The sequence below is a fragment of the Belonocnema kinseyi genome, chromosome 10, assembly GCF_010883055.1.
Source record: "Belonocnema kinseyi isolate 2016_QV_RU_SX_M_011 chromosome 10, B_treatae_v1, whole genome shotgun sequence".
Classification (NCBI taxonomy): Eukaryota; Metazoa; Arthropoda; class Insecta; order Hymenoptera; family Cynipidae; genus Belonocnema; species Belonocnema kinseyi.
The window spans coordinates 69,369,814-69,388,432 of NC_046666.1; the positions used below are offsets into that span (position 1 = coordinate 69,369,814).

General features: G+C 33.4%; 1 protein-coding gene across 6 annotated transcripts in view; it reads right to left on the bottom strand.

Annotated features, from left to right (window-relative positions):
- Positions 1–18,619, bottom strand: part of LOC117181388 (lysosomal-trafficking regulator) — a 52,900-nt gene that overhangs the window by 3,967 nt on the left and 30,314 nt on the right. For all 6 annotated transcript variants that reach the window (XM_033373993.1, XM_033373995.1, XM_033373994.1 and 3 more), the window contains 8 exons: positions 16,096–16,161; positions 15,643–15,797; positions 15,309–15,550; positions 14,760–14,929; positions 6,041–11,848; positions 5,829–5,965; positions 2,858–3,096; positions 856–1,134 (listed from right to left, as the gene is read on the bottom strand). In XM_033373993.1, the coding sequence (XP_033229884.1) occupies positions 856–1,134; positions 2,858–3,096; positions 5,829–5,965; positions 6,041–11,848; positions 14,760–14,929; positions 15,309–15,550; positions 15,643–15,797; positions 16,096–16,161 (7,096 nt within the window). The remainder of the gene's footprint in view (positions 1–855; positions 1,135–2,857; positions 3,097–5,828; positions 5,966–6,040; positions 11,849–14,759; positions 14,930–15,308; positions 15,551–15,642; positions 15,798–16,095; positions 16,162–18,619) is intronic.

Consider the following 18,619-nt stretch of genomic DNA (forward strand, 5'->3'; position numbering starts at 1 on the left):
TCACGTAAGTTAACTGCCAAAAATTCGCACCTTTGACAGGTCGCCACAGGTGAACGCATCCACTCACACCTGCCAGGCACCCATTTTTACGTTCCTCGTCATCAGACGAACATCTCATGTGAAAATTGGCCTTATCCGTTTTTGTTTAAAATAATAAAACTTCTAAAACTAAACAATTTCGCAGTGTGTTAGTATTTTTCGCCGAAAATTAAAAGTTTTATTTAAAAATTATTAGATTTCAAATAGAATTAATCACTTTTTAAGAATTTTTGGTTAAGTTGGAATTTTACATCGAAAATGTGGATTTTCAAACGAAAATCGTTATAATTTGAACAAGGTTTATAACCTTTTACGTTATGTCAGTGATTTTCGTCTAAAATTGCTATTATTATTTAAAAAATTATTCGATTTTAAAGAATATTTACAATATTTCAAATAATAATACGTAATATACGTATTTTTCGTCGGAAATTGCTACTTCTGATCAAAAAATGCATTAATAATCAAAAATTATGTAATTGTTTTTTACGTTTCATAATAGATATTAATTTAGATATTAATACGTGTGGCAGAAGGACAACAATCTGGCGGATAGCACGCGTGTTGCGTTTTTAGTGCTTTTATAATCGCATCAACTTAGATAACTTGTTACATTTTCATTAAAAAAAATATTTTTCCGATTATATACCATCATACTAGTAATTAAAAGTAGAATTCATTATTGATTTTGTGAACTAAATGCGTTCTTAAGAATTAATATATACATGTTATCAAGAAATCCTGCAAAATATTATAAAATTTCGAAACAGCTGAATGTTTGAAATGGCATAAATTGTAATTTATACGAATATTTACCTAAGCACTCCGTTATCTAATCCCGTAATAATGACATTTACAGAAACACCTTCTGGTGCATTACTATAAGATAATGCAGTAATTTTTCTTCGAGATGTCACAGATCCAACAGGTCGAGCATTGATTGTGTAGACTCTCAATTCCGATTTATTATAAGAATTCCGTTCTGAATTTTTTGTTACATCGAAAACAGCTGCAATATCTCCCAATGTTTCGCTGATTGAAATCATAGTGATTGGATGTCCCGCATCACATACAATTGATCGAACGTACGTCAAGCTGTAAAAATCATAACCCAATTTTTAGTATATCCAATGATTCCCAAAAAATCTTTCGAATCTTATTTGAATTCTTAAAAAAGGCACTATCAACATATACACTGACATTTTCTATCTAAAAAAAAAGTCCGGTAGCGAAATATTTTGAAAATCTCGCATCGTTGTTTTTAAAAATATGACTGGCTTTTTATTACTTGAAGTTATATATCTTAAATTTAAAATTTTGAAAATTAAATTTACAAATAATTCTTTCTAATGAGAAAACCCGTGGGCAACCTTAAGGGAATTGAGAAACGTTTGTGGTTTTTAATATTCTTGTCCGGTTAAATTAAAACTTTTAATTGATCCAAAAATTATTTAAATTATTATAAATATTTTATTTTAGAGTATTTCACTGGAAATGAATATCTTCAGAAAAGAGTTTTAATATAATATATAAACAAGAACCATCCTCTAGATTCCCAATTTTCAACCATTTTAGGTTCTCTTATCGCTTTACACTGGAAATGGGTATTTTAAATAATACATTTTTAGTTTTTAAAGATAAAGATTTTTTCAGCGATTTACGTTTTTTAGAGAGGTTTGGACAAAATACTTAAATTTTGCAAATAAAAATAATAATTTTTCTACTAAAAAAATAATAAGTTTCCAACAGGAAGATTAATTTTCTACCAAAAAGTCGAGTTTTAAACTAAAAAATTAATTTTTAATAAAAATTTTTTTTAAAAGTAATTGATATTTTAATTAAAGAAATTAACATATAACCAGAATAAATGAATTTGCAAACACGAACAATAATTTTCTTTAAAAAAGTCCATTTTCAAACACTTACTTTGTTTTTCAACTAAAAATATCAATTTACAAGAAAAGAAAAACGAATTAAAAAAATAGTTACATTTTCAACCTAGAAATATTTTTTCAATCAAAAATATTAATTTTCAACCATAGGAGAATTTTTAATAAAATACATGAGTTTTCATCCAAAAGGTTCATTTTTCAACTGAAAGCGGTGATTTATAAACCAAAAACGATCATGTTAAATTTTCAGTTATAAATCAATTTTTAACAAAAAAATCCTGAATTGCATCAAAATATTTTATTGTAAATCAAATAAATTAATCTTCAACAAAAAATTAAAAATATAATCGTTGATATTTCAATCAAAAACATTTTTAATTGAAAGTCGCGATGAAATTAACAAAAAGGATCAATTTTCAACAAATCATGTAATTTTTCCAATTAAAATGACCAGTTTTTATTAAAAAATAAATAAAAATACAATTTGCGATTAAAGAGAAGAGACTTCAACCGATAAAATTCCAAACAAAAACAGTTAAATTAAAACAAAAAAGTTGATTTTTCTTCAGAATAGATGGATTTTTAATTTTAAAATATGGGTGTTTTTAGTTTTCGCTATAAAAAATAGAAAACTTTTGAAAACATGTACTATGAAATATTGTACTATTCAGAACTATACAAGAAAAACTAATGAAATATTAAATTTTTGGTTTTCAAACTGAGTAACTGACCTTTTGACTCAATTTTACGAATGAACTGTAAACTTCTATTCATAATTTATATAAAAAAGCTATTTTAATATGATAAATTGGAATTTTCGCAGAACTGGGACACGAACAGTTCGCATACTCTGGTGAGTGGTAAACTGTCACATTTATTTATCTGCATATTTATTTATGTGCAAAAAAATAGGTAAAAGTACTAACCAGTTTAAGTCCCAGATAGCGATAACTCCTTCTGCATCGCCTGATACACCGATGCTAAAAGCCCGACTGAGAGATATTACTGTGACTGAACTTCGATGTGCCAATAAAATAGTCTCTGCAGCAAGTCTAAATTCAATTTTTCCGGTGGGATTTATTCCGTAGGCGTAAACTGAGATGCTACCCGATGAATGGCCAGCCCAAAGTTGACCAGAATCTGGCGCTGAGCTCATTACTGTGATCTACACAAGAAAAACAGCTGATTTTATTGAAAAAAAACATAAGAATATTACGCAGAATATAACTTTGTGTTACTTATCACTCGGAATACAAGAAATTATTTTAAAAATTGTTCTATTACCATATATTTTAAATGGGTTTTGAATTTACCTTTGAAGTAAGTCAGAAAACAATCCCTTTGGAAAAACAAGTAGATTCCTCTCAAGGTATGAAAGTATAAAATGGAACAATTATGATGGAAAATAAAGCTTGTTTTACTCCTAAGAAGACTTTTAATTTTTGGTTTGAAACTAAAAGGAACCCATAATTTTTTTTCTTCGTTTAATCATAAAATACAATTCTGGATGTATTGTAATTTTACAATCAAGAGAAGAAGAATTTTTATATCACCAAAGCCCGCAGTGTTTTAGGTCCACTTTCGAAAATCTGTAAAACTAGTGATCAATCTTTATAACTCAATTTAGGCCTCTCAGTCCCTATGAGATAAAATATAGGGACCAAAGAGTACTTTTTTGTCACGTTGATAGGGTACTTTTTTCGTGCTCAAAGGGTCACAAATTAAGGATAAATTCACAAGACTTTAAAAACAATTAAAGATAAATTCAACGAAATTCAAATGGATTTGAACAAATTTTGTTAATAAAAAATATGACATTGATTTCCGTGAAATTGAAATAAATGAATTTAAAGGAATGTAGAGGAAACGAGAACAATTCGATGAAATTCGTAAAAATTCAAGGTTAATTTAAAAATTCAAATTAATTGAAAACAGTTTTAAAATATGAAAAAACTTAATTGAATTCAATGACTTTGAAATAAGCTTAGAAAAAATCAAGGGAATTTAAAGGAATTTGATGAAACGCTTGAGAATTCGAGGAGAGTTTAACAAACTTCAAGAACAATTAAATAAAAAACGTTTAAATTTTTTTTTAAATCCATTGAATTAAGTAGTGTTTCGCAAATTTCGATGAATTAAATTAAATTAAAAAAATTCAAGAGAATCCCAGAGAATTTAAAGGAATTCAGGGTAAATTAATAAAAATTCAGGGTGAAATTAAAGAAAATTCAAATCACTATAAATCTTGGAGACCCTACTAATTTCTAACCAAAACAGTGACCAATTGACTACAAAACAATTCAAAAGAATTTAAATGAATAGAAACATTTTTTAAAATCGAAAAAAAAATTTATTTTAGTAAAATCTGAATGAATTTATAAGAATTTAAGGGAAATGAGAAGAATTCGATGAAATTCCTTTTAGAAATCAAGCTGAATTTAAAAAGAAATTAAGTGAATTTAAAATAATTAAAAAAATATGATAAAATTTTAAAAAATCAATTAACATATGTAGAATTGAGTACATTTACAAGAATTAAAGTGACTTAAAGACATTGAAAAGAATTTAAAAAAATATAAAAGAATTCAGTGTATATGAATAAGAATTCAGGGTGAACTCCGAAATACATTCAAACCTCTTCAAATCTTTGAAAGCCCTACTAATTTCTAAGGAAAAAAGTTATTAATGACTACAAAAAATTCCAAAGAATTAATATGAATTGATGAAATTCATAAAAAATTTAGCTGAATTCAAAAAGCAATTAAAAAATATGACAAAATTCTTTAAATTCAGTAAGTTTTAAATAAGTTCAGAAAAATAAAAAGGGCATTCAAAAGAATTTAATTAAAAGGCTACGAATTTAAGGTGAGTTTACAAGACTTATAATGAATTAAACAAACTTTCTTTAAAAATCCATTGATTTGAGTAAAACTAAGTGAATTTAGAAGAATTCATAAGGATTTAAATGAATCCAGAGCGAATTCCGCAACATTTGAGAATCCCTTAAAATCCTACGAAATCATTCACTTCTTATAAAATTATTTAAACATTTATTTTCAATTGTTTTAAGTAACCTAAAATATTTAAAATCCCTTAAAATATTTTCAAATCCGGTTAAATTTGTTAAAAAACCAATCGCATAATAAAAATTTTAATTAAAAAAAATCCATTGAATAAAGTAAAATTCAATAAATTTATAAAAATTCGAGTGAATTGAAAAAATCACAAAGAATTCCGAAGAATCGTAAATAAATTCTTTGAAATTCATTAAAATATTATAAAATACTGTGAAATCTCACGTTTTCTGAAATCCTGGAAAATGTATTGAAATGCATTGAGAGCTTTAACATCTCTTAAAATTATTGAAATCCTAGGAAATCTTATAAAATCTTGTGAAATCTTTTAAAATATCTATATCTTCCGAAATGCTAGAAAATTCTTTATCTTAAAATATTTCAAACGCTTTGAAATCCCTACAAATTAATGAAAGTAATCAATTATTTCTTGGAAGCTTTGAAAATTCCGTAAAAAATTTCAAATTAAAATTTTTTTAAATGCCTTACAACTTCTAAAAATACCCTAAAATCTTTAATGATAAAAAAAGTGACCAATAGTGACTGTGCCGCAGCCCTGATTTTTTTACAGTTACTTCTTGTAGAAATTCCTTGTTTCTGCTATTTTCTTCAAAATGACCTAATCTTGAAAATAGGGCACTGCAAATTATTCATTAGAATGCACTAAAGCTTCAAAAGACGTGTCTGTTCCACCAGAAATTAATTTAAAAAAATGAATTGACTCAAAGTCCAAGGATCACTCTAGAAGGTTTTGACCGGTTAATGCTATTTTTAAATACTAATTTCACATAATATTTGAAGGAGTAAAAAAAATCATTCTTACAGGATCGAGTCCAGAAGACCTGATCAAAGGTCTCGGCGGTTGTTCCTTCTTCGATTTGAGCCTCGCAATGCCGTCATTGCCACTCCAGGATGCTAAAGCCGCTCCCAGTAATGACATGTTGCTCAGCATACTCGCACCTAAAAACCCATTCATAGCTTCAACCCCCAAAGAGTTGGAAAAAAATTTCGGCATTCCAAAAAACGGGGAAATACCTTTCTCTCTGCTGTATCCCAATAAAAGGGTCGTGCCACTCGGTATTCCAAAGACATCACCCGTTGACAACGGTACCAAATAAGCCAGAGGTGCTCTATGTTTGTGTTTCCAACAGAGTACGGGTTCATTACCAGGTGCGCCCACATAATTCCCCCATTTAATTCCATCCATTCCGTCAATAACCATCGGAAGATTATTCGTTTGCATGAAAATTGCCGGATTTTGGATCGGTAAGGGATGAGCAGCTCTAAATAACTGAGCAGGAGTTTGTCCGTAAGTCCGAACCATCGTTTCCCAAGCCTGTCGTTCCAGAGGATCAGCAATTTGTTCCACATTAAATCCATAATAGGTAGCAGGATGAAAAACATTAATCGCCTCCACTGCAGGTTTACCAGTCTGTCTGAACCCGAAGACCAAGTCTATCCAAAACGGCAGAACTTCCCTCACAAGATCCGATTCCAAAGCTGCCCTGTGAGCTAAAATAAACAACCGAGCGTCGCCTCCACTCCAGGCTGGTAATTTAACATCCCCAACTCTATTCCCATTCTGTCTCACACCAAAGTTAAAACCTTCCGCGTTGAGAAGAAACTCTGGCAGGTAAAAGAACTCTGGAATTAATTCCTTAACATCAGTCGTCGAGTCGCAACTCGTCAGTCTCCAAGTAGTAGCCAAGGCATGGAATGTTCGATCCGGAATATCAAAGTTGTCATCCTGGTATGAGAGGAACATACTTGTAAAGGGAGGAAGCCTCACCAGAAAATGTAAAACCGTCCCAGAGTTGCTGTAATGAGAACCGTAATGAAAAGGTTCTTGATTTAAGGCAATGAGGTTCAATCCTTCGTTCAAAGCTTGCTTGAGATAGTTGTAATTGTTGACATAATGCTGCTCGTTTTTCTTATCCTGCACGGCCATTGGCCTCTTAAAGTTTCTGTAGATCTTCGGATTCGACAGGTCGATTTTATCGCTCGTGTACTCTGACAAGACGAATGGGAATACTGGATACTGCATCAAGTCATTATAAGAGCGTCCCGCTAGTTTGTTCAGACACATAATGTACTCCCAATTCGTCAAAGCCCCATTGCGCCAGAGAGACAGGGCTTCTCCCAAATCGTCGCCAGGAACCCGACTTGGAAGATTGCAAGCAGATAATTCCACCGCAAACTCATCCCTTTCCTTTGAAGAATTGAAGGCTAGAAGATAGGTTCTACCTGAGACAAGGAAAATTTCAATTGCTCTTTCCTGCAACTGATATCTTCTCCGGTGAATTTCCCTGATGTCTTCGAGTCTCCAGGCTGTGCCTCCAGCCATCGCAAGATCAAGACCTCCTAAAGCGATGTCTGTTTGTAAAGGCATGTCAGGATTATCGGGAATGAAATAGAAACAGGACTCGCCGATGAGAGCTTCACCTGCCAATTCAGCTCGAGGCGTGACAACACTCGCCTGAGACATTTTCTGGATTCTTTCACTCGTGTGGAGCCTTTCGATCAAAGCAGTTGCATTCGCGTCCTGACGATCAGTGGCGAATAAATAAGACAAGGGTGCCTCTATCCTTGCCGAGTCTAGTTTTTCTTGATGATGAGACATAAAGAACCTCTTGTCGATGTTTAAATGACATCTTTGAAGTCTTATCCGGACCCTAGCGGGACCTTCAGTTGGGTCGAGCTCCCAACTATTAGGATAGCTCTCTGGAAAATGCCAAGGTGCTCGCTCATGAGTCAGACGTTTTGTCAATTCCTTCCATCTAGCCATCGCCTGGGCCTCCATCGCTTTAGAGTATTTCAGCTTCTCCATCAAGACTTTTCTCTCACGGTTTTGTTCTTCTACAACTGTTCTGGTTATCGCCATCGCGCTTTCCATAAGCTGCTTCGCAATCGTGTCGAACTTCCCGCCAATTCTCTTGACCGCGGGAAAGTGGCTCTCTAACCAAATATTCCGATCCTTTGCCAATTCTCCGCGCAGGAGATCTAGTTCCTCGGACCAGAGAGCTGCTTTTCCTTCTTCCAAGCCTTTTGCCAGACTCCAAACGTTGAGAGCCTCTCGGAGCTCAGCGCAGACCCTAGCATCCGCGCTCGGCATCTCGTCTCTGCGACACAATAAATCCCACAAGAACACTGTAAACTTTTGCTCAACCTGGGGGTGAACATCCAAAAGTGATGTAAGAATTTCTCGGACTTTTGGTTCTTCCATAAGGGACCTGACTGCATAAACTCTTGTACCCATGTTCTGATGTGGTGCCAATAACCATACCATAATCTTTGCTGTGTTTTTTCTCAAGGCTGGCCTTGATGACCATACAGCTCCCCAGTAGCTCCTCCTCTCCAAAGGTCCGGATAGTCCATGCAATAGTATTGAAAATAATCGTCTCGTTAGTTGTAATTCATTTGCAGAAGGTGGCTCATCCGCAGTTGTAATAAACTCCACAGCCTTATTCAAAACCGTTCGGAATCGTTCATTGAGTTCCCCTTTTCCTGGTTCTCTTGATATCGTGTTCAAGCTTCCGTGCAGACTCCCATAACTAGAGGATCGCGAACCTTGATCACTTTGCTCACTTGATGTTGTGAGCACCGAAGTTAAATAAGAGGCCGATGCTAAATAAGATGCGGTGCTCCTGAGTCTAAAACCAGAATGGCTTGAAACTTTAGAAGTAAGCGCATCCAGTTCTCCATCGAAAAGAGCAACTTGAGCATCTCTTGTCACCAAAACACAAGACTTGTCTGTTCCGCAATTCGCCCTTTCTCTTAATTCCACGTGACTCAAGATCAAATGCAAATCAGCGATCGCCTGCATATGATGATATCCTGGAGATTCCAAAAGTTTCGTTGCAATCGCGACAAGTAAAACGTGGATGTCCCGGAAAAGAGTCGCTGAACTTCCTTTATGTGCGGCGTTTACCAGTGCCCGAGCGAGGGATTCCATCAAGCCTTGTTCTAAAATCATCCTTAAGGAATTCGGGTTCTTGGAAACGATGTCTGTCAAATAGGAGACCATGGGTCGCGCTAAATTAGGATCAGTGGCTGCTGCTTTAGAAATCATAGCCAGCAAAGGAGGCATTGCTGCCAGAGTTGGTCCTCTCGAAGCCAAACTAGCTAGAGAAACTATAAGTGGTTCGCTTCCAGGATAAAGTGAGATTTGGTTCGCGAGATGCATAAAATATCTCCGCTTGATAAACTTGTTTATTTCCTCGTCGCTCGCTCGTTCTAAATAGGTTTGGATAACTTTGATCAGCGCTGTGCGAACTCTGGCATCTGGGTTGTTCGCCAGGACGAGCAAAAGTTCAACTCGGAGGACGTGTTTGAGAACAGAACCGACTTGACTATCTGGCAAAACTCTGAGAGCATCTCGCAGCAGTAAAAGCAAACCTTCGCATACTAATCCTTGACAGGCTCTTCGTTCATCCGTCCAGACTGACTGTTTCTCATTCTGCGGGTTCGAACCATCGCTGGCTGCAATTCCAGAATCTTCACCTGTACTCGTATCTTGCCGGGATCCATTTTGCCTTTCTTTTCTCTTCATCCTGCCCTTCTTTATCTGGTTATTCGTCAAGGCTTTGCTTAGTTTACTGCTTTCGACTGTCCCAATAGATTCATCGGAAGAACTGACAGACATTGTCGTACTGCTCTTAATCACTGATGTCGCTTCTTCTAAAGGAGGCAGCAGAAAATAGATGTTGTGCTTTGAATGAGTGACGTATGTCTTTGATGCTTGATGCACAAGAATCAAATAATCTGTGATTGCGACGAGATGTGCGAATTCGGGCGGTGCACCCATTAGGGCACGGACGAGTTCCACTATTGCGTTGCCTGTGGTTGGGTCTAGTAATGCCTCCAGATCTTCATACATGAAGTACTCTTTGCAGAGAGTGAGAATCGTGTCCACAAATCCAATTCTGTTTAGTTGTGAAGCGTTAAATTCCCTCTGTGAGTGCTGGTCTCTCAGTAAAAGGAGTAAGGATTGGAGAAGTAAATTCAAAGTATCAAACCTGGACCAAGTCCTCCAGGCTTCCAAAGCGCACTTGATCAGCACAGGGTCCGTAATAACGGCTTCGCAGTCTTGTGAAATTGAGTGAACTCCATTGCCGACGTCTTTGATCAATACAGAACTGTCACATGCTGCGTCCAGTATCGCCTTCAACATGTGTCTTCCAGCGTGGCACCTTTGTGATTCCAAAACCCGGAGAACAAGCGAAGGTGCTCCTTCTGATCGATACTGATTCAGCAAAATCGAATCGCTACGAGCAAGATTTAAAACAATCGAAAGCGCTAAAGCCTGTTCGACTTCAGTTGAGTTCAGCTCCACAACGCGGGCGAATAGATAAAGGAAAATGGGAATTCCGCCGACTTGCCGAGCTGCGGGAACTAGTCCTCTGTATTGTTTGAACTCTAAATGTGCCGATACGATGGGAGGGATTGAAAGTGGTGGCTGCTGGGAGACCCGATGCTCTGGTGCTGTTATAACTCGAAAAACTGGTTGGCCAGGGAAGAGATTCCTCACAACTGCTCCGGGATTAGCAATTGCTTGTGGATACAAATGAAACATGTTCGGACTTTGAGCTTCGCAGCTAAGAAGAAGATTATCCTGAAGTTCTCCAAGCTGTGTACTTGTCGCGTCCATGACAGCATCCCAGTCAATTTTCGTATCACAGACTTTGGTTTCCACTGCAAGTCGAAAATACGTTCCTCCGTAGGATTTCCTGCGACTCGTGTCGAATTTTCCGCCCTCGAACTTTAATTCGCGAATGCCGTTGAGTGCACCAGAGGCAATGAGCGGTGCAAAGTTTGGTTTGTCGTTTTGTAAAATACATTCTGCGAGATTCGTGTGATTCGGACCGAGACTTGCGAGGTACAAAGCCCTTTCTCGAGTGAAAACTGGACACCGGAACATCATCAGATTTCCGAGATACCAGGCGCCAATACCACTGGGTCCAACTTGTCCCAGAAGTATACATGTCGTTCCGGGTTTTCTTACGAGCAAACCATCAAAAGGTAATTGAGCGCTAACTTCTTTCCAACCGTCGACCCATAAAACAACTTCGACGACAGCGCTGTGTTTGTTGAGGACTGTGTCTTTGAAATTTAAAGCTAGATGATGCCATCGTCCAGATGGGAGAAGACCGCTTATTGATGTTTCGGAAATAGTACGATTATTTTTATCATCGGGTCGTGTCAGTCTTAGAATTAGTTTGTCAGATCTGAGGTCGATCCAGAGTTCAAGAACGAGAGATTCGAAACCTACGGACATGAGGTGAACTATTGATTTCGGTGCTGGCGGGTATGATGAATCTTCTACAACTTCTCGGCTCCAATTGTCGGTGAGAACGCCCCAGTCGGATAAGCTGTCGTTTTCTGAGTCGGCTAGGGAGCTGGCGTTGAGAATGTATCCTCTGTGGCCGACGGAAAGTCCTCTTTCTACTCTCAACCACAATGAGGCTGAACCTCCGTGCAGCCAGACTGGCCATGAAAGTTCTGGACCTACTGGTAGACAGATTGCGTGAACGGACCAGGGGCTACAAATCCTGGATGCCATGTGTCGTTTGCGAAAGTTGTTGACTAGATTTTCTGCCTTTTCAATATTTTTACTCTCCTCTTTGTAGGTTTTTGCGGAGACAGTTGTTTCTGTGGGGACTGGGAAGGAGAGGATGAAGTTTGGTTGGGGTTTTGTTAAAAGTACGAGACGGAAGAGAGGGTCTAGAAGAGATGATAAGCATGGTACTGGGACTTTGAAGAGGGAGAGATAAGACACTAGTTCTGTTGAAGAAATTGATTGGGTGGCGAGCAGAGTGAAGACTTCCAGAACTGCGTGTCGAAGGTCTGAAAAATAGAAAGAAAATGAATTTTGAAAAGGCCTCCAAATTACCAAACATGAAAATAAAAATTGCTGCCAATTTATATCGCTTCGACCATTTAAAAAAAAAATGCAGGAGCACCAACTCATCCTTTAGATCAATTTACAGTGTGGCCGTTTTAATCAAAGAAAAAAATTCTCGGTTTTTTCCCAGTTCGCGAACATTTTTCAGGGTCAATGAAATTTTAAAAATTTAACTCTAAAGGCAAACATTTTTCCATTTGATGTAATAAAAACTAAGCTGCAAATCATTTTAAGCAACTTTAGACAGAAAAAATAAAACCTGAACAGATTTTTTTCTAAAAAGTTGTAAAATTTCTGGTCAAAGAATAAATTTATCGACATTTCCCGGTTTCCCGGCCGCCCTGAATTTACCTTATTAATCTGCAAATGAAAAGCATTTAAAATTGTACAATTCCAAAACAGAAGCCATGAAAATTGAACAGTTTTTATTTCGAGGCCTTCCAATACAAAATGAATTGAAGCGAAACATTTTAAACAGAATGTTATTCAAAATTAAAATATTAAAAAATTTTACAATCAGGGCAATCAAAATTTAATAGATTAAAAACAGCACAGTAAATTCTTGAACTATTGATACTTTCAATTTGAAATTGTGTAAGATTGAGCGAATAAAATAGCCTCTTTTTAAATATCCATCTACACTTATTTGATGTTCCGCTTTTTTATTTAATTATTTTATTTAAAGTACGTTTAATTTCAAATTTTAAAATGCCCGAAATTTAAATTTTAGTCTATTAAACTCTTAATGCAGTGAATTTATCATCGTTCAACTATCAGAAGGCTTTAATTTTTAAATTGCACAATTTCGAACAAAATTCAAGGCCTTTTGCAGGTTTTCCAAATCAAGAAATCAAGTTTTTCCAGGTCTCCTTTTTTACGTCACATAATGAAATAACTGTTTGTTATACATGTAAAAGATCAAACATTCCATTTTTTATTGGCCATAAATTTCTAAAGAAAGCAGAATCATAAATAAAGAAATTCTTCATTTTTCGAACAGAAGTCGTCTTTGTGAAATCTTTGGGAAAATGTTAAAATCTTTGTAAAGTCTTTCAAACCCTTAACATTTTCGTAATCTATTTAAAATTTTTTTATCTTTTGAAATCTTTGTGAATTTGTTGAAATCTTTTAAAGCATTTCAAGTATTTATGAAATCTATACAGTTCTGTGAAATCTTTATAAAATCTTTTTAAATTGTTGTAAAATCTTCGAAATCCTTGAATTCTTTAAAATCTTTGTGGCAATTTTTGAAATATTTTAATTATTTGTGAAATCTTTCTTTAATCTTTGTTTGTGAAAACTTTTGTATTCGTTTGAAATCACTGAAATCTTTTTAAATATTCTCAAATTTCTTAAAACCTTTTCAAATTGTTCGAAACCATTGAAATGTTCTGAAATGTTTAATATCTTTGATATCTTAAAAAAATTAATTTCTTGAAAGCTTTTATAATCTTTAAAAATTCATTGAAATATTTGTGAACCCATTTTGAAATCTTTGAAATTTTTAAAATCTTTTGAAACACATTCAAATATTGGAAGTCTTTGTGAAATCTTTTTAAATATTCTAAAATTTTTGAAATTATTTCAAATCTTTTAAATGTTGTAAAATCTTTTAAATCTGGTATACTGTACCATTTTTGAAACATTTAAAATAGTTTTGAAATTTGTATGAAATTTTTCATATTCATTTGATATAATTAAAATATTAAAATAATTGAAATCGTTGCAAATCTTTTAAGTTTTCTGAAATCTCAGAAATCTGGTTTACTTCCTAATATCTTTAAAATTCTGGAAATCTTCTCAAAGTTTTAAAATCTATTAAAGTTTTGGTAAAATCATTCAATTCTTTTGAAATCAGAGATTTATTGAAAACTTTCGAAATTGTTTAAATTCTTTGAAATCTGGTCAAATATACTCTTTTTGAAATCTTTGAAATATTCTGAATCTTTACGAATTCTTTCAAACCTTTTTGAAAACTTTTGTATTCATTTAAAATCATTTAAATGTTTGATATCTTTGGGAAATATTTGGAAATCTTCTAAAACTTTTTCATATCGCTTAAAATCTTTGAAATGCTTTAAAACCTTTGATATCTGGTGTACCGCATCCCTGTTAAAATATTTCAATCCCTTGAAATCTTTTTAGAAATTTAAAATTTTTGTAAAATATTCGAATTTTTATTAAATCTTTGAAATTTTGTCTACACGCCTTTTTCAAATTCTTGAATCATTTTTAAGTCTTTGAAATTCGTGAAATCTTATTGAAGAGTTCAAAACCCTTTTAAATATTATAAAACCTTTAAAATATTTTGAAATATTTAGAATTATTGTGTGACCTTTTGAAATCTGGCGTATACTCAAACACTGCGTGGTGAACCCTCGAAAACTGCTTTAAAAGTAAAACTGAAATTCATATTCAAGATTCTCAGGAGAAATTCAAAGAGATTTCTAGGTTTTCAAGGTTTAATAGAAATTCAAGGAGAATTCCAGGCTTCCAAGGTTGTCAAGGTCGCTGGACACCCTGGATATATACCAGTCATATTTACGGTCATTTATAGGTTCACCAATTTTTTCTGGTCGTTGACACTTTTTAATTCTAACAATTTTAAATATTAAATTTAAAACAATAGACTAAAAGCAATAAAAATGGTATCATTCCAGATCAAAATATTTAGACCAGGCACCATTTAGACCTAGCTGAAGTTGAATGTCCAAGAATTATTTGAATTCCTTATGCATATTTGAAAAACATTTGATTTCAAATGAAAAAAAGATCTATGGGATGATCCCCTTGCATTAGAATCATACTTAGAATCTTACAGGCTGAGGATTAAGATTCAAGAGAATATAATACCTGTATGCTGGGGATCTCTGCTGACGAGTATGTCCTTGAACCCATCAAGTAATCTTGTAATGGCTCCAGAGCCAGCGATGGCAGCGCAGCTTGACGCACTTTCTCTGCAGGTGGTAGCGACTCTTCTTAATCCCCCTGTTACGATGACGCCCCTCTCACCATCTAAGCCCCTGTAAAAAATGATAACAATATTCGCATTACAGAGTTAATCTTGTTTATCTTTCATTCACTACTCTCTACATTTTTTATATTACGCAGAAGTTAAATTGGTGATTCAGTTATTCACTTTCATTGCCAATAGGCCTTCAATGGACACTTATAGCAATAAAATACTTATATTAGTCACCCGGATTAGTCACAAGCCGATACGTTTTTCTACAGAAGGAAGCGATGATTATTGAAGGAACGCAGAAAATATTTGTTTGACACACTTTGTTATATACCTATCTCCATTAAAATGCTACTCCCTACCAGGAAGTCAACTCTTTCTGACTCGAGTTGTTTTGAAGTTGAACATCTTGCAATTATGAATGAAATACGCAAACTTACTGTTTGCTGAAGTGAATCAGAAGGTCAACGGCGAGAGAACATAAAGCAGGATGAGCGTTCGCATGTCCTCTTGGTTCAATTACTGGTCCCGCTTGATTAGACCTCTTGGGTTGATTTTCATGAGCATTCTTTCCAGGATTTTCAACATCCGCCTCGTAACCATCATCAGCAGTTACATAATCTCCAGTGCTACTACCCCCTCCCGCACAATCTGGAGCCGCATCAAGATTTAAAGTTGGTAACTAAAAAAAAAAAAAGATTATAAATTCCATTTAGAAACCGCTAGTGATTAAATCTCTCGAAAATATAATGAAAATCTGAAATGGTAACTAACCCTGGGTCTCATTGGTTGTGGAATGGTCTGCTCCTCGCTGGGTCTTAGGACGGAAACTCGTAGGAGGGACTCGATCAGCATCGCAAGTCCCCGTCCCAATTTGGTCTTGGGATCCATCAGCGCCATTCTGAGCGCCGACACCACGTCACAGTCACCTGAACCAGAAATAATTTGCTTCTAACTAGTCACTCAATTATTCAAGCTAATGAACTAAAATAGAGAAAGAAATTAGTCTCAAGGTCCGAAGTAAAAAACGAGTGTGAGCAAAAGAAGAAAATTCGTGGTACGTTGTTTACCGGTAGAGGATGTTCGGAGAACTGATCTTCGTTTAAAAGGATCTCGCATTCTCGTATTCTTTAATCCGCAGCTGCGAGTTATTGATATTGTACATATTAAGACATGCTAATCGCGTTTCAGTTCAGAGACACGTTATATAAAGGGAGGAGTACTTACACAATGGGGATGTTAAGCCGCACGTAATTAAAGCCTCCATTAACCTCTGCACTGATTTTCCGGTATCTAAAAAAGAAAAAAGATTTATACTATTAATTAGGCATAAAAAGAAGGGCTGACAATTTGACTTTTTAGTGCACAACAGATTTCAAGATTTTAAACATTTCAAAAGATTCAAAAGATTCTAAAGCTTTTGAATTTACAGTGTAGCTTAAAATCTTAATTTTTTAAATTCCTTGATTTTCCCTGCCCAATTTTTCATTCCGCCTGACCAATAATATTCAGAGACCAGAATTCTAATCATGCAAAATTTTAAACATGGAATCTTTTATAAACGGAATACAACATTTTTCAAATAAAATAAGTAAATTTCAAATTTATTTATTTGAACCGACAGACATGACTTTTGTACAGTAAAAAATATTATTTAATACAAAAGAAAGAATTTTCAACAAAACTTACAAAAATGGTTTAATTATCATCAAATAATTACATTTTTAAGAAAATTGTTGAATTTTTAACCAAATAATATAATTTTCTGCATACTAAGATGGATTTTTAACCGAAAAAGATTGAATTTCACCAAAAAATAGTTGAATTTTCAACAAACGAAAAATTAAATTGCAGATATTAAAAAAAGAAAATGAGTTTTCAAAAAAAAAATAGTCAAATTTTAAACTAAAGAGTTGAATTTCTAACAAAATAATTAAGGTCGTAAGAAAATAGTTCAATTTTTACTCAACCCGTTGAGTTTTTAACGTACAAAAATGAAGTTTCAAACTAAAAGACGAATTTTCAACCAAATAAATCAGTCTCGAAACAAATAGTTGAATTGTCACCAAACAAAATTATTACCAAAAACGGAAAAGTTACATTTTCAGTTGAAAAAATTATTCTTCAATAAATTTTTTTTTTTATTTGTTTGAACCTTCAACTAAGTTATTGCATTTTCAGCCAAAAACAAATTTTAGTTGAATTTTTAACACCAAAATCTGAGTTTAAAACAAATAAATTAAATTTTATTTCCATCAAAATACATTAATTTTCAAACAAATAGTTGAGTTTCCAATATTTTCATTTCTATCCAAAGAGATGAATTTTTACATAAAATGATAAATCTTCAACAAACAAAATTTTTCTTTAACAAAGGAGATCAACTTTCAACCCAGAAGTAGAATGTTCCAACCAAAAAGACGAATTTAAAAAAATGCAGTCAAAAAAGAAAAAAAAAGTGTATCCAAATTGTTGAATATCAAAACAAAGGCAAGTTTTCTATAAAACATTTGAATTTTGAACAAAATGTTATTTTTTAACCAAAAAGAGAACATTTCAACAAAATCAGATTAGTTTTCTACAAAAAAGACAAATTTCAAATTAAAAAAGATAATTTTTTAACAAAAAATAGAAAAAATTAATGTTCAGTTAAAAAAATTAATTTTAAACATTTGATAAAAGAGTTAAATTAATGTAAAAAGAATTATTTTAGGAAGTGGTTCAACTTCTACTCAAGTAGTTCAATTTTCAATTTAAAAAAATCTATCTTAACCGAAAATGAAATAGTTACATTTTCTTTTAAAAACATGAATTTTCAACAACAAAAAGGACTTGTCAAAAAAGTAGTTAACTTTCAACCAACGAGATGAATTTTTACCGAAAATGATGAATTTTCAACTGGACTAGTTAAACTTTCAGTAAAAAAAAATAATTAAAAAAAAACACCCAGACGTTTAATTTTTCAACCAAAACTATTATTTTTCGAAAACAAAGGATTTTTTAGTTTGAAAATTATTTTTTAGTTAAAAAAGAAACAAAAGGGTATCCAAATTGTTAAAGTTTCAAACCAAAAAACGAATTTTCTGTCAAACAGTTGAATTTTTAACAAGACAGTAAATTTTTAACAAGAAAAGAGAAAATTTCAATCAAGAAGATAAATTTTAAAAAATGGAAAAGTATAATTTTCAATTAAAAAATAAATTTTAAAAAGTCGACAAAATAGTTCAATTCAACCAAAGAGGAGTTAAATTTTAAATTCAAAATATTCAATAGTTAACTAGTAACGAAATAGATAAATAATTATGAATCTTCAACTGGAACAGTTAAATTTTCAATGAAAAACAAAAAATATTGTTCAACAACAAAAACCAAGTTTGAACTATAATTATGAATCTTCAATAACAAAAAAATGATTTTTTAATAAAGTGGTTCAAATTTTAACCAAGCTATTGAATTTTCAATCAAAAAAATGACAATTGGATTTTTAATACCCAAATTTCAATTTATAACAAAAAAGTTAATTTTCTATCAAAATATTTGAATTTTCAATCCAAAAAGAGAAGTTTTCAACATAACAGTTGAATTTTAACCATCAATGATTATTTTTTAAACAAAATTGTGGAATTTAAAGGGGGAGGGTCGGTAAGGCCGGTTTTCGGCCTAATTTATTTTTGGACCAAAAAATCTGAAAAAATCATGGTAGTATCTTATAAGTATACCGAGTCGATTGCACGCTAAACGGACTACCCTC